The sequence below is a fragment of the Malania oleifera genome, chromosome 3, assembly GCF_029873635.1.
Source record: "Malania oleifera isolate guangnan ecotype guangnan chromosome 3, ASM2987363v1, whole genome shotgun sequence".
Classification (NCBI taxonomy): Eukaryota; Viridiplantae; Streptophyta; class Magnoliopsida; order Santalales; family Ximeniaceae; genus Malania; species Malania oleifera.
In genome coordinates, this window is record NC_080419.1 from 96,710,405 (window position 1) to 96,727,267 (window position 16,863).

General features: G+C 36.3%; 1 protein-coding gene across 2 annotated transcripts in view; it reads right to left on the reverse strand.

Moving 5' to 3' along the window:
- Window positions 1–2,157: 2,157 nt before the first annotated feature.
- The window catches only part of LOC131152360 (probable 1-deoxy-D-xylulose-5-phosphate synthase, chloroplastic), a 67,594-nt gene continuing 52,888 nt past the window's right edge, over window positions 2,158–16,863 (reverse strand). For both annotated transcript variants that reach the window (XM_058104199.1, XM_058104200.1), the window contains exon 10: window positions 2,158–2,761. In XM_058104199.1, the coding sequence (XP_057960182.1) occupies window positions 2,612–2,761 (150 nt within the window). In that variant the 3' untranslated portion in view covers window positions 2,158–2,611. The remainder of the gene's footprint in view (window positions 2,762–16,863) is intronic.

Below are 16,863 nucleotides of genomic sequence, written 5' to 3' on the forward strand. Positions count from 1 at the left end.
TTCCAATTTGATCACTCAATTCTTAAAATTTCTTGCCACCGCCAATATGTAGCACTGAAAGAAAATTAAAATGGTCAAGAGTCAGAGAAGGCTCGACAGCCACTCTCTACGGCCCGATCATCTATACGTGTTCACCCATCCAGCTGCTACCGTCCTTTCACTGCTGCCTCTCCATCATATGCTTCAACGACCAATCAAGTGTCCACTTCATGCCAAGTTGAATCATCAGCAAGCAATGTTTGGGTGGAGAGCGCAAAGTTTCAGAGTCATGCATTTCATGGGCTAAAATAATGGAATAGAATAATGAAATTTTGTGATCATTTGTACATGAAGAAGGTGTGGGAGCCTTGCAGACAGGGAATGACACTTCTTTTTAGCACAAACACTATTGCTATGCCAACTATCCAGCTAAAACAAACCAATCATTTCTTACGGAGTAATTTATGGAGGATTGTTTTTGCCTGTTCACTTGGTTTCACAATTGATTGTTTCCAGGATCATTTAATGAATACGTTTCTCTTGCTCCAAGGCAGATATATGTGAAAACTTCTCAACTCAAACTTGCTGGAGTTTCACCCACAAATCTTGTAGGAACAGTTACATGTAAAACCAGTTAAATATATAATTAGAAGAGGAAAATAGCATGCATGCTTCCTTATCAAAAACTATAAAAAGTATGATACACGTCTGCCAAGACATGAGATTTGAGAAAAACAACAAACAACAAGAAGCCTCAAGTCCCACCGGATGAGATCGGTTATATGAATTTTTTTTTCTCCAATTCACCCGATGGAGAGCATTTTACTCTACTAGATTAAAGGTTGTTAAACCATTCTTGATTGCCTCATTCCAAGTTATTTTAAACCTACCCCTACCTCTTTTCATGCCAAAAATAATAATTAACTCCCTTCTCCTCACAAGTGTTCTACTAGGCCACGTTTCAAATTCCCAAATCATTTAAGTTGCCCATCCCTTATCTTGTCTTGACCGATCTATGCCTAAATGTAGTTTATCTTTTAATGTAATACTACTCATCTACATCAACATTCGCATTTCAACAACTCTTACTTTTTATATATGTTGTTTCTTAGTAGCGCTAGAGCATAGCCAACCGTATAACATTCTTATAAAACTTTTCTTTTAATTTTAAGAGTCTTCTATGATCACACAACACAACTATTGCACCCCATTTTACCTAACCTGATTGAATTATATGTACTACGTCTTCAATTTTCCCTTTCGCTGGCATAATTGATCCAAGATATAAAAAAACTATTAATGCTAATAGTTTCTTGATCATCAAGTTTAATATTCTCTCCACCACTCCTTACGTTATCGAAATCACATTTAATATATTTTGTCTTATTCCTACTTATCCTAAAATCTTCAGACTACTCTAATTCGGTTCTCCAAAATTCTAACTTCGATGTCACTCAACTCCTACTTTCATCAATCAAAACAATATCATTTGCAAATAACAAATAACAAGGATCTCACTTTGAATATTCATAATATGTTCATCAATCACTAAAATAAAAAGATAAGGACTCAAAATAAAAACCTTGATGTACACATATTATGATTAAAAAATCTCTAAATCCCCTTCCTACAATCCCAATGCTAGTTGCTACTTTATCATGCATATCCTTAATAACCTTAATACATCTACTACAAACCCCTTTCTTTTCAAAGACCCACCAAAAAACTTTCCTAGGTGCTCTATCATCTACTTTCTCTAGGTCAATAAAAACAATATGCAACCTTAATATATCTACGCAAACCCCTTTCTTTTCAAAGAACCACCAAAAACCTTTCCTAGGTGCTCTACCTACTTTCTCTAGGTCAATAAAAACAATATGCAAGTCTCTCTTCTTTTCCCTAAATTTTTCCATTTATCTTCTTAAAAGATAAATAGCTTCTCTTGTTGAAGCATAAAACCAAATTAATTCTATGAAATCTTCGTTTTGTCTTATTTTCTGTTCAATTAACATTTTCCATAATTTCACCATATGACTCATAATCTTAATTCCATGATAGTTATTAAAATTTCTAACAAGTTACCAAAACAACTAAAAATCATAAAATCTAATTTTTATTTTTTACAAATAACTGAAAATCTACAACAAAAACAAAAAACTCATAACATAAGCAAGCACATTTTTATAATATGTTTCTTTACTATGTAGAAATAAAAATAGAAAACAAAATGATACCAAACAGGTCCTTAGTCACTCCACATTAACCCCAAAAAATAAAAATCTCTCGTCACCCTTACACTGTCTGATACCATTCTGTATTCCCAAACACAGCTTTAGGTGCCTCAGAATCTATGTTGCTCCAGTTTTAGCGTACAAACGTATCAGCGATGAGCAAATTAATGATCCCACAAGGTTGTATTTTCAGCGTGCCACCAAAACCATTAACAAATATTTGCATAAAATATATCAGCAGCAAATCAAAACAACTGTACAGATTATAGCAACAATTACAAGACATCACTGAACACAACGCTGGCGTTAAGCTTGGACCCACCTTATCCATTTCTTTTTCCCGACAGACAGCTAAGATCAATGCATCCTTTTTTGCAAGATACAAAGAAGAAATCAAATTTCTAGCACATCAAAAGGAGGGCCTCACGGGTGTGACCAAGGAGACTTAATGTCGTTGCGGCAATGTGGTGCCCAGTCAGGCCAGCAAGAGCAAGTTGCTCATTTGGTGATGCATGTTCTATGTACTCATCTGGTAAAACAATCGGTCGCCACTGAAAATTTAAATCCAGAGAAAGAATCAAACTAGGACCAAAATATAAATGAATTTTATACTGCTAAGAATTTGCAGCATGACATACAATTAACAATGCATTGACAGTATGCGTATCCATACAACTATCTAAAAAAATTTTGAAGAGTAGAGACTACAATTGCACGTGCACAAATTTATGCCTTCGAAAAATGTAAACAAAATCTTCATGTAGAATGACAAGTTACACCATGTATGGTTTGCCAGACAGATGCAAAAGTTATAATGAAATATCCCACCTCCAGGACAACCTCATCATCTGCTGGACAAACCTCTGAAATGAACTCTAGCACCAAACTCTTCCACTGGATTCCTATGGAACTGCTACATAACATATCTGTAGTTTGTTTACAAATAGTAGTCAACTCCCTAGAGTTTGCAATGGTTTGTATAAATTGGAGAAGATGGGAACGGCTTATAAGAGGTATGTTTAGCTGATGTCCTTTTGGTTTTTGCTTATGCTTTATGATGATTATCTTTTGTTTTATTTTGTTGCATGAGGTTTGTTTTGTAGGTCCTGTTTTGTTTTGTTTTGTTTTGTTTGGACTTGTAATCCGGTATTTGGCTGGATGTTGGGTTTGTTCTTTGGGAGGTTTTTAACGTGTTGTCTTTTGTTATCTCCCATTGATTGTCTTGTAACCACGGTATTCCTCCGCCAAAAGTGAGGGGTTATCAATAAATAATTGGAGGTGCCGCCCTTCTTTAAAAATATATATATATATATATATATATATCTGTCCCGATTTCTTCCTCCACTAAACCCGAACACAAGAAAAGAATTTGGCTGGCTGCTAATTCTCCTAATATATTCTATGTCCTCCAAACTTCTCTGCTGTTAACCAGGGTCAAACTGATAAGAAGAACACCTTATAAATTACTTTGTTAAGGCTTGACAAATATTGTTGGCCCACAATCTAATAATTTAAGCTTTCAGGTAGCATTGTAATCTAACATGGTATCTAAGCCATGATTACCAAAAGTATGGTTTTGTTTCTTGAGTGGCCGCTGAAGATGATCTTATTTCCTGTAATGATGTTATCCATCATTTGTTTGCCTCTCTTTTTGCAATCAGACTGCACATGTGGTAGTGTTATGGTAGTGTTATGGCTCGATATATATTGCTGTCCAGCAATCCAAGAAGTTAAGCTTTTAGGTAAATTAACAACCTAACATGCTTGAAACCAATTCAGCTCAAATTTTCAGATCATGTTCCAATTTGTTCACTCATTCTTAAAATTTCTTGCCACTGCCAAATATGAAACACTGAAAGAAAATTAAAATGGTCAAGAGTCAGAGACACTCGATAGCCACTCTCTGCAGGCCCAATCATCTATACGTGTTCACCCATCCAGCTGCTACTGTCCTATCACTGCTGCCTCTCAATCATATGCTTCGATGACCACCAAGTGTCCACTTCATGGCACATTGCATTACTCAACAAGCAATGTTTGGGTGGACAGCGCAAAGTTTCAGAGTCATATGCATTTCATGGGCTAAAAACAGAAAGATGTTGCAATTTAATGAAATAGAATAATGAAATTTTGTGTTCATTTGTACATGAACATGGTGTGGGAGCCTTGCACACTGCGAATGACACTTCTTTTTAGCACAAACACTATTGTTATGCCAACTATCCAGCCAAAACAAACCAATCATTACTTAATGGAGTAATTTATACAGGATTGTTTTTGCCTGTTCACTTGGTTTCACAATTGATTGTTTTCAGGATCATTTAATGAATAAGTTTCACTTGCTCCAAGGCAGATATATGTGAAAACTTCTCAACTCAAACTTGCTGGAGTTTACCGACTTTTGGCACAAATCTTGTAGGAACAGTTATAAGTAAAACCAGTTAAATATATAATTAGAAGAGAAAACTAGCATGCATGCTTCCTTGTCAAAAGCTTTAAAAAGTATAATACAAGTCCACCAAGACATAAGATTTGAGAAAAACAACAAGAAGAAGCCTCAAGTCCCACTAGATAGGATCAATTACATGAATTCTTTTTCTCCAATTCACCCGATCGAGAGCATTTTCCTCTACTAGATTAAGGGTTGTTAAATCCTTCTTGAATAGCTCATTCAAAGTTATTTTAAGCCTACCCCTACCCGTTTTCATGCCAAAAACAATAATTAACTCCCTCCTCACAAGTGTTCTACTAGGCATGCATTTCAAATGCCCAAATCATCTAAGTTGCCCCTCCCTTATCTTGTCTTGACCGATCTATGCCTAAATTATTGCGCATATGTTCATTTGTTAGTTTATCTTCTAATGTTATACTACTCATCGGCCTCAACATTCACATTTCAACAACTTTTACTTTTTATACATGTTTCTTACTTGCCCAACATTCTGAACCATGAAGCATAGCCAACCTTATAACAGTCTTATAAAACTTTCCTTTTAACTTTAAGGGTATTCTACGATCACACAACACGCCTAATGCACTCCTTCATTTTACCCAACCTACTTGAATTCTATTTATTACATCTTCAATTTTCCCTTCCGCTAGCATGATTAATCCAAGATATCAAAATCTATTAATGCTAATAGTTTCTTGATCATCAAGTTTAATCTTCTCTCCACCACTCCTCCTTATGTTATCGAAATTACATTTCATATATTTTGTCTTATTCCTACTTATCCTAAAATCTTTAGACTCTAATGCGGTTCTCCAAAATTCTAACTTTGAGGTCACTCTGCTCCTACTTTCATCAATCAACACATATCAACACAATATCATTTGCAAACAACATACTAAAAGGATCTCATTTTGGATATTCATAGTAAGTTCATCAATCACTAAAGTAAAAAGATAAGGACTCAAAGTAGAACATTGATGTACACATATTGTGATTGAAAAATCTCTAGATTCCCCTCCTACAATACCAATGCTAGTCACTACTTTATCACAGATATCCTTAATGACCTCAGTATATTTACGGCAAACTCCTTTCTTTTCTAAGACCCACCAAAAGACTTTCCCAGGTGCTCTATCATCTACTTTCTCTAAGTCAATAAAAACAATATGCAAGTCACTCTTCTTTTCCCTAAACTTTTCCATTTATCTTCTTAAAAGATAAATAGCTTCTGTTGTTGACCTCATAAGCATAAAACCAAATTAATTCTATGAAAAATTTTGAGTATCATGTTTGTTTTTGTATAAAGATATTAACGTGCTTTTCCTCCTTCCGACATTTTGTTGGTTTTTATAATAAGGTTGAAAATATTAGTTAACCAAATATTTCCTTTATCGTCTAAACACTTCCAAACTTCAATTGGTATGTTATCTAGTCCTATAGATTTCCCACTTTTAATTTTATTTATTTTTTTTTTTTTTAGTATCATCTTGACTTCAAGGACTCTAATTTTCTGAACAAATCTCTTATTTTCAGTCTTCTCCTCATTTGTCACTTCTAAGTTCAATCTTTCATTTTGGTTTTCATTAAACAACTTATCAAAGTATCTTCGTCACCTCTCTTTTATGTCTTCTTCTCTAATTAAGACATTATTATTCTTGTCCTTTATACATTTTACATCACCTAAATATTTGCATTTTCTTTCTCTAGCTCTAGTAAGTTTGTAAATGTTTCTTTCTCCTTCTTTTGTATTTAGTCTAGTACATAAAGTATCATAAGATCTATGTTTAGCTTCATTAGTAGTATCTTTTGCATTTTTTTTCTTGCCTCTTTATGCTTTTTCAAGATTTTCTATATTTCTACAACTTTGCTATATTTTATACCATTTCTGTTTGTTTTAACTACTTTTGGACTTCTTGATCCCACCACCAACTTTTTTTACTACTCGAGTATCTTTTTTGGAATAACTTGGATTTGTGATAATTTGTAAAATACATATGCTTGTGACAAGGAGGATAAGTCACAAAAAATCTATGAATTCTTATTGCTAATATTATAAAGTGAATTTTTTATAGTTGAAGTAAAGTGAATTGTAGTCTAGTTTGTTTTATCAATTCTTTCTTGATTGGCTTCATTACTCACCTAGAATCTCTTTTGTTATCCTTACAACAAAATTAGCCATTTTATTCCAAATAGTATTTGCATCTACCTCATCCCCTACTGCCCAATCACTCTCTTTGTATTATCTCCCTTCAAGCTCCACAATTTAGTCCTCTTGTGTTGATTTATGTTACTCTTTTTCTTCCATTTTTAATATGCATATCTAATAATAGGACTCTATGCTATGTAGCCAAACTTTTACCTGGGATAACTTTACAATCCTTACAAGACAGACAATTCCCATTCTTAGTTAAGAACATAGTAGTCAAAGGTGCAAGACGCATCGAGGTGCAAAGGGGACTAGGGGCCGAAGCGCGAGGTGCAAGGCGAAGGCACACGCCTTATGAAGGTGAGGCACACAATTAATAAAATTGTGTACAATGTCTACTTGTGGGTAATTGATACATGAACACATCAATAGTAATATTACAATTTAAAATGCCAAAATATTCAATACCAAAATATAAATGCATAGAATTAATGACTACCAAGTACCAAGTTCCAAGCAAACAAACATAGTTCAGCATAAGCAATTAAGCATGCAAGAGTTCAAGCTTCAAATTACAAAGGAAATGAAATTGCCAAGCCCAAGGCCCAAAAGCATCAACATAATTCAATATCAAAAGAAAAGAGTATGATAAAAGATTCCAAAATCTAAAATCTAAAAATCCTCTTCAATCATCACTCGTCATCAACTAAGTTTGCCAAGATATCATCATCTTCCCCTTCATCATCAGAATTTTCTTCACCAACATCTTCCTCTTCTCTCCTTTACACTACCCACTTGGATCTCATCCTCATCTACAAGTTCCAACACTGTATTCCGGCCCCTTGCAGTTGAAGCTCTTCCTCTAGAAGATGATGACACATTTGCACTAATTCTTAATATAGTGCGATGCAGGGTTATTTACTCCAGCAGCTCTGGCAATAGAACCCCAAGTCAAAAGATCTTCTTCAAACACAAGTTCATCATCCTCATCGGAATCGCCATCCATCCTACCAATCAACCACTCATTACTATCATCAATGTCCTTAAAAAGGATAGAATGAATGGTGTCACGCTCATTGTATCAAGGCCTCGAAGTTCGATTATATTTCACAAATACCAAATCATTCAAGCGTTGCTCAGCTAGCCTATTTCTCCTTTTGCTATGAAGCAGCAAGAAGTTTAAAGTAATATAGTAAATAATGATTCTAAGTAGCACATGTGAGGCTAAGGATTTTCACAGAAAACTTTTGTAGTTTGGAGCTGATGATCCAAAGGATATATGCCATTACGTGGCTATTAAATAAATTTCAAATGAATAATTACTAGCTAAGTAGCAAAAATAATTTTATATAGAAAGAGGAAGTAAAAATGCAACTTTAGTTGGTGCTTTTATCTTCCTTTGTCTCACTTCCAAATCGAATCCAAAGAACCCACTAACACTAGTGTAACTTTCCAACTCATGTAAAATTTTATCTTGCAATTCAAGGGTTGTCACTAACCATCATGGTTTTAAATAAAGGCTGCGACCATTACATAACGCCGTTATGTAATGGTTTTTTGGGTTACCGATACCATTACACACCGCGAAATCGGTGGGAATAAAAATCACGGTCGTAGCGGCCGTTACGGACCGCGACCGTTACGTAAAGGCTGCTACAGCTGTTACGTAACCGCTACAAGAATGTTACACCAAAAAATTATTTTATTTTTTACTTTTTCTTCTCACTTTTTCCCTCTCTTTCATATATCATTCTCAATATACCAAGTGGCAAAAGGGGGAAAAGATTATAAAGAGGATGACAATGATATAAAATTTACTATTTCTTTAAATACTCACAATAGATGCATTAATTAACAATTTGAAAATACTAACTTGTTAGGAAAAATTTTATTTTGATAATATTAGTAATGTGATATTTATGTTCTATATTTTTGAACTTCAACCTTCTTTCTTTTCTAACTATTTTATATTTGTATTATTCGTATGTCTTATGTGTCTAATAGATTAATGGAATGTATAATATATTTTGTTTTATTAATCAATTTAGCACCCATAAGAATTTATCACAGATAAGAATAATGAGAAGTTTAAATATGCACACACAAGTAATTTTTCTATCAATGGTGGTTTAAACCAAATGTAAACTTATTGCCCTTACTAAATAACTTAGTTGCTCAAACTAAATAATTCAAAATACACTAAAACTCTTTCTAAGAAGGGCTAAAAGCTTAAAACATGCAAGTACGCTAATACGCACAAGGTTGTGCATGCTTCAAAAAAATTCACGACCGTTACACCCGCTTCCCGTTATGTAACATCCGCTACTCCCGCTTCCCATTACACCCGTTATCGTTGCGTTACGCTATCCGCTAATGCGATTTAAAACCATGCTAACCATGTAATGCATTTGTACAAACCCGCCATGATTTCTTCATCTTGCGAAATGCAGGTGTTTGAATAGTAAAATTCCGAGTTCAAGTAGTGTGTTGCATGCAAAGGTTGATGGTGTTGGCATCCCCACCTCATATCAATAATTTCAAACCCCTCCTTGAATTTATCTTCTCTCTCACGAAAAGCCTTATCTGTGGCTTCCTTGGCCCTATCCATTGCTTCATAAATATGTCCCATTGTAGGTTTCTTTTCCCCATCAGCCAAACAAAGTACACAAACAAGTGGGTCTATAAATTTAAGAGCATAGACAATGGTACTCCAAAAGGTAAGCATCAAAACAATACTAGTTACACTTTTGTCAACTACCTCCTTTGCCCATTTACTCGTATTCCAATCTTCAAAAGTAAACATCTTCCTCAAATTGTTCTTTTAAAGGTGTATTGAATGAAGAGTGATGAAGGCAATTGCAAATCTTGTAACTGCAAGCCTTGGCAGCCCCTTCCCTCCAATGAATTGCCTTATCAGGTTCACCACACCAATACAATTATAAATATAACCATTCAAAAATATTACCCTTTTCAAAGTTGTATAAACTCTAGGTATCTTTCCAATATCCTTCAATATTAAAATGAGGCAATGGCATCCCATGCAGAACTGTTAAATTAGTTTAAGGAGATAATGACATACTATAGGATTATGCTATATGAAAAGAAAATAATAATTGGAGTGGAAGGCATTGATTTCCTTGGAACAAAATCAGCCAAGGAAAATATGAATTGCAACCACATTGTAGCATAGTTCAACACCTTCCTAGATGAACAAATGACGAAAAGCAACTGCAGCAATTTCTTAGCATAGTCAAATTACATGTCAAATTTTGTCCCAAAGCTAGTAGTTTATAGAGCACCACTCCATCAACTCTTAAAAAAGAAACATATCCCCCCTTGGGAACCCAAACACACAAGTAGTAAAGTCACTTAAAGAAATGGCTATGAAGTTGCCACCACTCCAGATTCCTAACAAAGGCATAAGAATCTTGCAGACTGAAACAAGTAATAATTACCGGGGTGCAACTTTAATTGAAGAAAAGGATGATAGCACTAGACACGTATGTCGCCACAAGAGTGGAGCATTCAAAGAATCTAAATTACATGATCACTCCGCATTCAAGGAGATCTTGGTGGTGAAAAAAGGAATTGAAAAGTTTGAATTCCATTTTATTGGACATGTTTTTACAGTTGAGATGGACATGTCATCTTTTCCAAAGATGTACAATTCAAGCAAAAAGATCCTTGCAAGGACAACTCCTCAAATGGGCAAACTAGTTCTCATAGCATAAATTTAAGGTGAAACACATCAAGTGAAAGCACAACATCCTAAGTGACTTTCTCTCAAGGCTAACCAATCTTCAAGTACTTTCAGTTATGGCATCTTCATCCTCTTCAGATTTGCCCAGTCTTACAGGTCCAGAACCTTCCCAGTGAAATTCAAGACAACATCCTTTGCCACACCATTGAAAAGGGAAACAACAAAATGATCCAAGGACTCCAATCCATCCTCCTTTCCAAATACGGATTTGTTGATGTCCCATTAAAATATATGGACTAGCATATGCTTTGTCCTTACATTAAAGGCCTTTGGGTCCACACTCCGTCCTACCTCACTTTCCCAAAAAAGGCTTTCCTCCTCCTTCAGTATATGGATAGAACCTACCATGTTGGTATGGTTCTCTGTAAGGCATGGACATGTGCATTCATCATGAACCAAAGGCAAAGACCTCAGCAGTACAGATATCTAAAAGACTAGTTTCTATCCTTCATAACTGAGCAGTGGATTGATTGGCTTGACTTCATAACAAAATCCCAATGCCTACTGCTCACATTTTATGTTAGAGACAAGGATCAAACAGAAAAAGGGAAATAGATACCTCAATATCTTCCCTCCATGCCAGAGGATTGTAAATTTTGGTCTGAATCCCTTTCCATCGGGTGCTTTCATTATATATAGAAGAGATTTACATAGTTGTTGCCTGATTTTCAGCACATTTTCAGTGCTTAAATGCTGCCAGATTTTCAGCATTATTTATGCCTGATTTTCAGCACATTTTCAGCACTTAAATGCTGCCAGATTTTCAGCATTATTTACAGCCTAATTTTCTACTATATACAATCTAAATATAAACTAAAATATTTCAACTAAATTATTTACAGCCTAATTCTCCTAAATTATCTCCATAACATCCCCCCTCAAAATGCTGCTGGTAGATCAAGAAGCATCAATTTGTCAACCAAGAACCGATGCCGGTGCCGAGAAAGAGCTTTAGTGAATATGTCTACAGTTTGACGTTCGGTGGAAATGTCTGGAAGAGTAATCACTTGTTTGTCAAAGGATTCACGTATGGAATGGCAATCGACTTTGATATGTTTTGTACGCTCATGGAAGACAAGATTAGCGGCGATCTGAATAGAACTGGTATTATCAACATAAAGCGAAATAGAATGAAGCTAAGAAAAACCAAGTTCACCCAATAACCCACGAAGCCATGTGATCTCAAAGCATGCGGAAGACATAGCACAATACTGAGACTCAATGGAGGACTTGGAAACTTTGTCTTGCTTCTTACTCTTACAAAAGACGAGTGCATTGCCTAAGAACATGCACCAGCCAATAACAGAGTGATGAGTATCCTCACATCTGGCCCAATCAGCATCACTATACCCCACCAACTGTAAGGAAGATTCCTTAGGAAAGAACAACCCGCATGTAGAGGTGCCCTTCAGATATTGGATAATGCGGCAGACAGCAGCTAAACGAAGATGTTGGGGAGCCTACATAAATTGACTGACTTGCTGCACAGCAAAAAAAATATTAGTACAAGTCGTTAAGTAGTTCAAACTCCCAACAAGCTGCCGATACAAGGATGGATCTGATAGAAAAAGCCTTCCTCCTAACGAAGGTTAAGATTTACCTCCAAGGGAGTAAGAACAGAGTTACCCAATTGGATACCAGACAATGAAATCACTTCCTGCATGTATTTGTGCTGGTGTAACAACATACCAGTCAAAGGAAGCTACACCTCAAATCCAAGAAAGTACTATGGGGACCAAGATCTTTCATGTGAAAAGAGGCCTTGAGATGCTGTTGTAATTGCTCAATTAACTCAGTATCAGAGCCAATAATCACAATTTCATCAACATATACCAGAAGCAATACAATTCCTTCAGAAGTCTTGTGAAGAAAAAGAGAGGAATCAAACTAAATCTGAGTAAAATGAAAAGCAAGTAGGGTAGAGCGAAATTTATCAAACCATGCACACGGAGGCTGTTTCAGTCCATACAAAGATCGGTGAAGCCGACAAACCTCTAAGGAAGGTGTAAAAAACATGCCGGGAGGTGGAGACATATAGATTTCTTCCTTCAAATCCCCATGTAGAAAAGCATTCTTCATATCCATCTGCCAGAGAGACCACCATTGCGACGTAGTAAGTGCCAAGATAGTCCGCACAGTAATCCTTTTGACAACAGGTGCAAAGGTCTCTTCATAATCAATACAGTACTTTTTCCGGTTCCCAAGAGCCACGAGACGAGCCTTATATCTGTCTAGTGACCCATCAGACCGAAACTTGACTGAGAACACCCATTTACAACCAATAGGTTTGACACCAAAAGGACAAGTCAAAAGATCCCAAGTGTAATTATCTTGAAAAGCTTGGATTTCTTCTTGCATGCCCTGCTGCCAACATGCTTGGGTGGTTGCCTAGGTATATAAGTGAGGAACAAAAACAATGTTGAGAGTGGCAGTAAGCAAGGTATGAGGAAAACCATACCTATCCGATGGATGTGTAACCCGGGTGGAGCGCCGAGGAACTGCAGAATCAGATGACGAATCAGTGTCTGGAAGGGGCGTTAAAGAAAGAGAAGGACGTCAATGATACACCACACCTAGTTTAAATCGCTCAATAGAAGAAGACACATCATCAAAAACGGGAAGAAGAGTAATAGGAGTATCAAAAATAACTTGAGACTGAAAGAAATATTGATTTTCGAAGAAAATCACATTCCAAAAGATCTGGAATTTGTTTGCATAGGCATCATAACAAACAAATCCTTTGAGTAGGAAAGGATGAGACTGTACTCCCCCCCCCCCCCGGGGGGCGAGTCGGAGCGTAAAGTTTTGATACAAGTACTGAACTGTGTCTAGAAAAACGCAACAAATTTTTTAAAGACAGAAAACACATCAGCTTTAGAGCGGAGAAAATATATCCAAGGGAATTGACTATAATCATCAATAAATTTCACAAAATAACGATACTAACCATGAAAAATAATAGGGCTCACACCCCAAACATCAGTATGCACAATCTCAAAGCAATTAGAAGCACAACTACCATGTGCAGGAAAACGTAAAGTTTTACTTTTACCAAGACAAGTAGCACAATCAAAAGATACAGGAGAAGAAGAAAAGGAATCTTTATAGCCCAAAAAGCCATGTTTCATAAGATGAGCCAAGACAACAGAATTAGGAAGACCCAATTTCTTATGCCAAACTTCATTATTGGCAATAGTCGTACAAGCAAGAGAAACAACATTAGGAATAGAAAACTATAAAGGAAATAAACGAACGACTTTAGGCCCCTTTGCAATCACCGTCCCCGAGATCTAATCCTGCACAAGACAACCACCATGAAAAAAATGAACATCAAAGTTATTATCTACCAATTGTCCAACAAAAATCAAATTGGTTGACAATCCAAGAGAGACAAAAACATCGCAAAATGAAGAGCCCAAATTACCAACAACAGTAATTGGAAGAGTACTGCCAATAGCAATCTGAATATTTTGTGTGCCTCTATACTTACGAACATCATAGAGACCCATCATATTACCAGTCATGATTAGAAGCGCCCAAATCAACAATCCATGAAGTTGAGTTAGTAGTCGTACCTTGCATGCCTAAGGCCGTAAAAGCAAACATAATCATCTGTTGGATCATTGTTGGTGTGAGAACGGACGAATCAGAGCTTACAGTGGGTGGCAAAGAAGAAGAAGAAAAGACTGAACAGTAGCACGAAAAGCTTGGGATTGGCGATTTTGAGGCTGCACTCCACAGTCTTTGATGAGATGGCCTTTTTCTTGCAGTAGTTACAAACTTTCTTAGGCTAGTTGAGAGCAATATGACCAAACTCCTTGCAACTGAAACACTGAAACTTGTTCCTCCCTCTCCCTTGTGCTGCATATGCTACATTCACAGCATCAGAAAATACCTTCTAAGAAGTCATACCCATCTGAGTGGATAACCGGTGTTCTTCACACAATAAATGTCCCAAACAAATATCCAAAGAAGGAACCAGATTACGATTCAATAAATTGGCTCGAACAGGCTCAAATTTAGGTCGAAGTTTCATCAAAAAACTGATTGCGTTCACTCTCAGCATGAACCGCTTGAAGAGTTGCGAGTGCCATAGGAGAAACCTTAGCATGAACAATAGCAGAATACTCGCTCCAAAGATTAATAAAATCAAAATAAAATTGTTTAATAGGTAAATTACCTTGACTGTTATTACTACTTCTGAGCACTATGATCTTGGTGGTAAATACGATTGAGATAATCCAACATAGCCTGAGCCGTAGTAAAACAGCGAAGATTGGTCACAAGGTGAGACTCGATCGTCCCCAACAGCCAGGCAATTACCTTAGCATCCTTGACCTCCCATTGTGCAAATTCCTTTTCATCAGTGGGAACTTGAACAGAACTATCAATATGATTTGATTATTTGTTCCCTTTCAAGAACATTTTAAATTGGAATTCCCACATTGGGAAATTCTTTCGAGTAAATCGAACAATAGTCTTTTCAATAGACATGATGAAAGGCACTAAAAAAACATAATCCCAAGCAGTCAACCAAATAAACAGCAAGCCTAACTCAAATCAGGTCCAAATCCAAATAATAAGAGGTCCAAAGACAACCAGATTACAAGAGCCCAGTAGAAATAAAAAAAAATAAACCAGACCAAACACAAAAGCCTAACTTGAAATACCTGCCCTCTGTGAAAAACGACACAGCAGAGGAAGAAACACAGCACCTTCATTGAACACGCCAGGAGTCAAAGCTGCTGACCACCACAGAAACTGCCGACAGCCACAAAGATGCCCAGTCACCATGAGAAAAACACCGAGATGAGTAGCCCACGACCAAGGACAGCGTGCGTAACTAAAAAAAATTCCGACAGGCCCCAACAAAACTCAAAACCACCAAAGTGGACACCACAGAGAAGGCCGACGCCCACAAAAAGCAAGAAAGAACTTGCTGAAACTGAAAGAAATTTATTAAAAAAAAAAAAAGCCAGTGATGAGAATCGCACCCAGTGATTAAGACCAAAATGGCGGAATCAAAAGAGGGGCTCTGATACCATGTTAATTTCGGTCTAAATCCCTTTCCATTGGGTTTGCTTTCATTATATATAGAAGAGATTTATGTAGTTGTTGCCTAATTTTCAGCACATTTTCATCGCTTAAATGCTGCCAGATTTTCAACACTATTTGTGCCTGATTTTCAGCACATTTTCAGCACTTAAATGCTGCCAGATTTTCAGCATTATTTACAGCCTACTTTTCTGCTATATACAATCTAAATATAAACTAAAATATTTCAACTAAATTATATACAGCCTAATTATACTAAATTATCTCCGTAACAAGGATATGCAGCTTCAAGGAGAATCCATTTGCAGAACCACACTTAGCAGCACCTTATTGTATCAAGGAAAGGAAAAGCATGTGCTATCTTAACAATGTAGATCCAGAAAAGCTACCACAAAGCTTGTTCAACCCAATGCAGTATCAAGATGACAAAAGAGTCATGAACAATCACTACTCAGTCTTGTTCCCTCCATTCTACAGGACTTATTTAGCAAACAGGCTGACTCTTTACCATGTGGACCAGCCAAGCAACAAAAGGACCATTGTTGACCTAGAAATAATGGCATGAGATTCTGCTGAAGAAGAAGAGGAATACAAGACAAGGATACGGTCCTCTTTAAGTTGAGTCCCTATATTTGCATACCATGGCAGCACCAACTTTATCTTTATCAGCCTTTATGTTGTTATGTTATTATATTACTTCATGTCGTTGTCATTGTAAATTTTATCTAAAATTTTTTTAGTAAAGCAGCTTGGTTAAAGCGTATTTAAATTTATTTCAATATCGTTGTAAGTTTTGTAAAAGCACTCTTAGCATAAAAGATAAGAAAAGAATATACTATAGCATATTCACAATCTCCCCCTCTATCTAAGGAGTGCTCTAGCTAGATGATAGACCAAGCGAGAACTGAGTGTCTCTTGTAAAAGTTCTCCTCTCCTCCCATGTACTCCCCTATTATTATAATAAATATTCCTCTGCTGATGCTATTGAATAGCACTTATTGTTAATAGGTTGAATATGGGAACACTCTAATCTTGGGACAATCTGATGGCACCTGAGATCTTCATCTTCTTCATCTAAGGACTCTGATAAGTCGGTTTGTTCGATTTGCTGGAAAGCAAGGATGAATTCTTCATTTCAAGAGAGAATATGGATTTGATGTCATCATCTAAATCCCAATTGAAGACTTTATGCAGCATCTAGATTAGCTTAACTCTCTTTCTCCTCAGAGAACATTTCTTT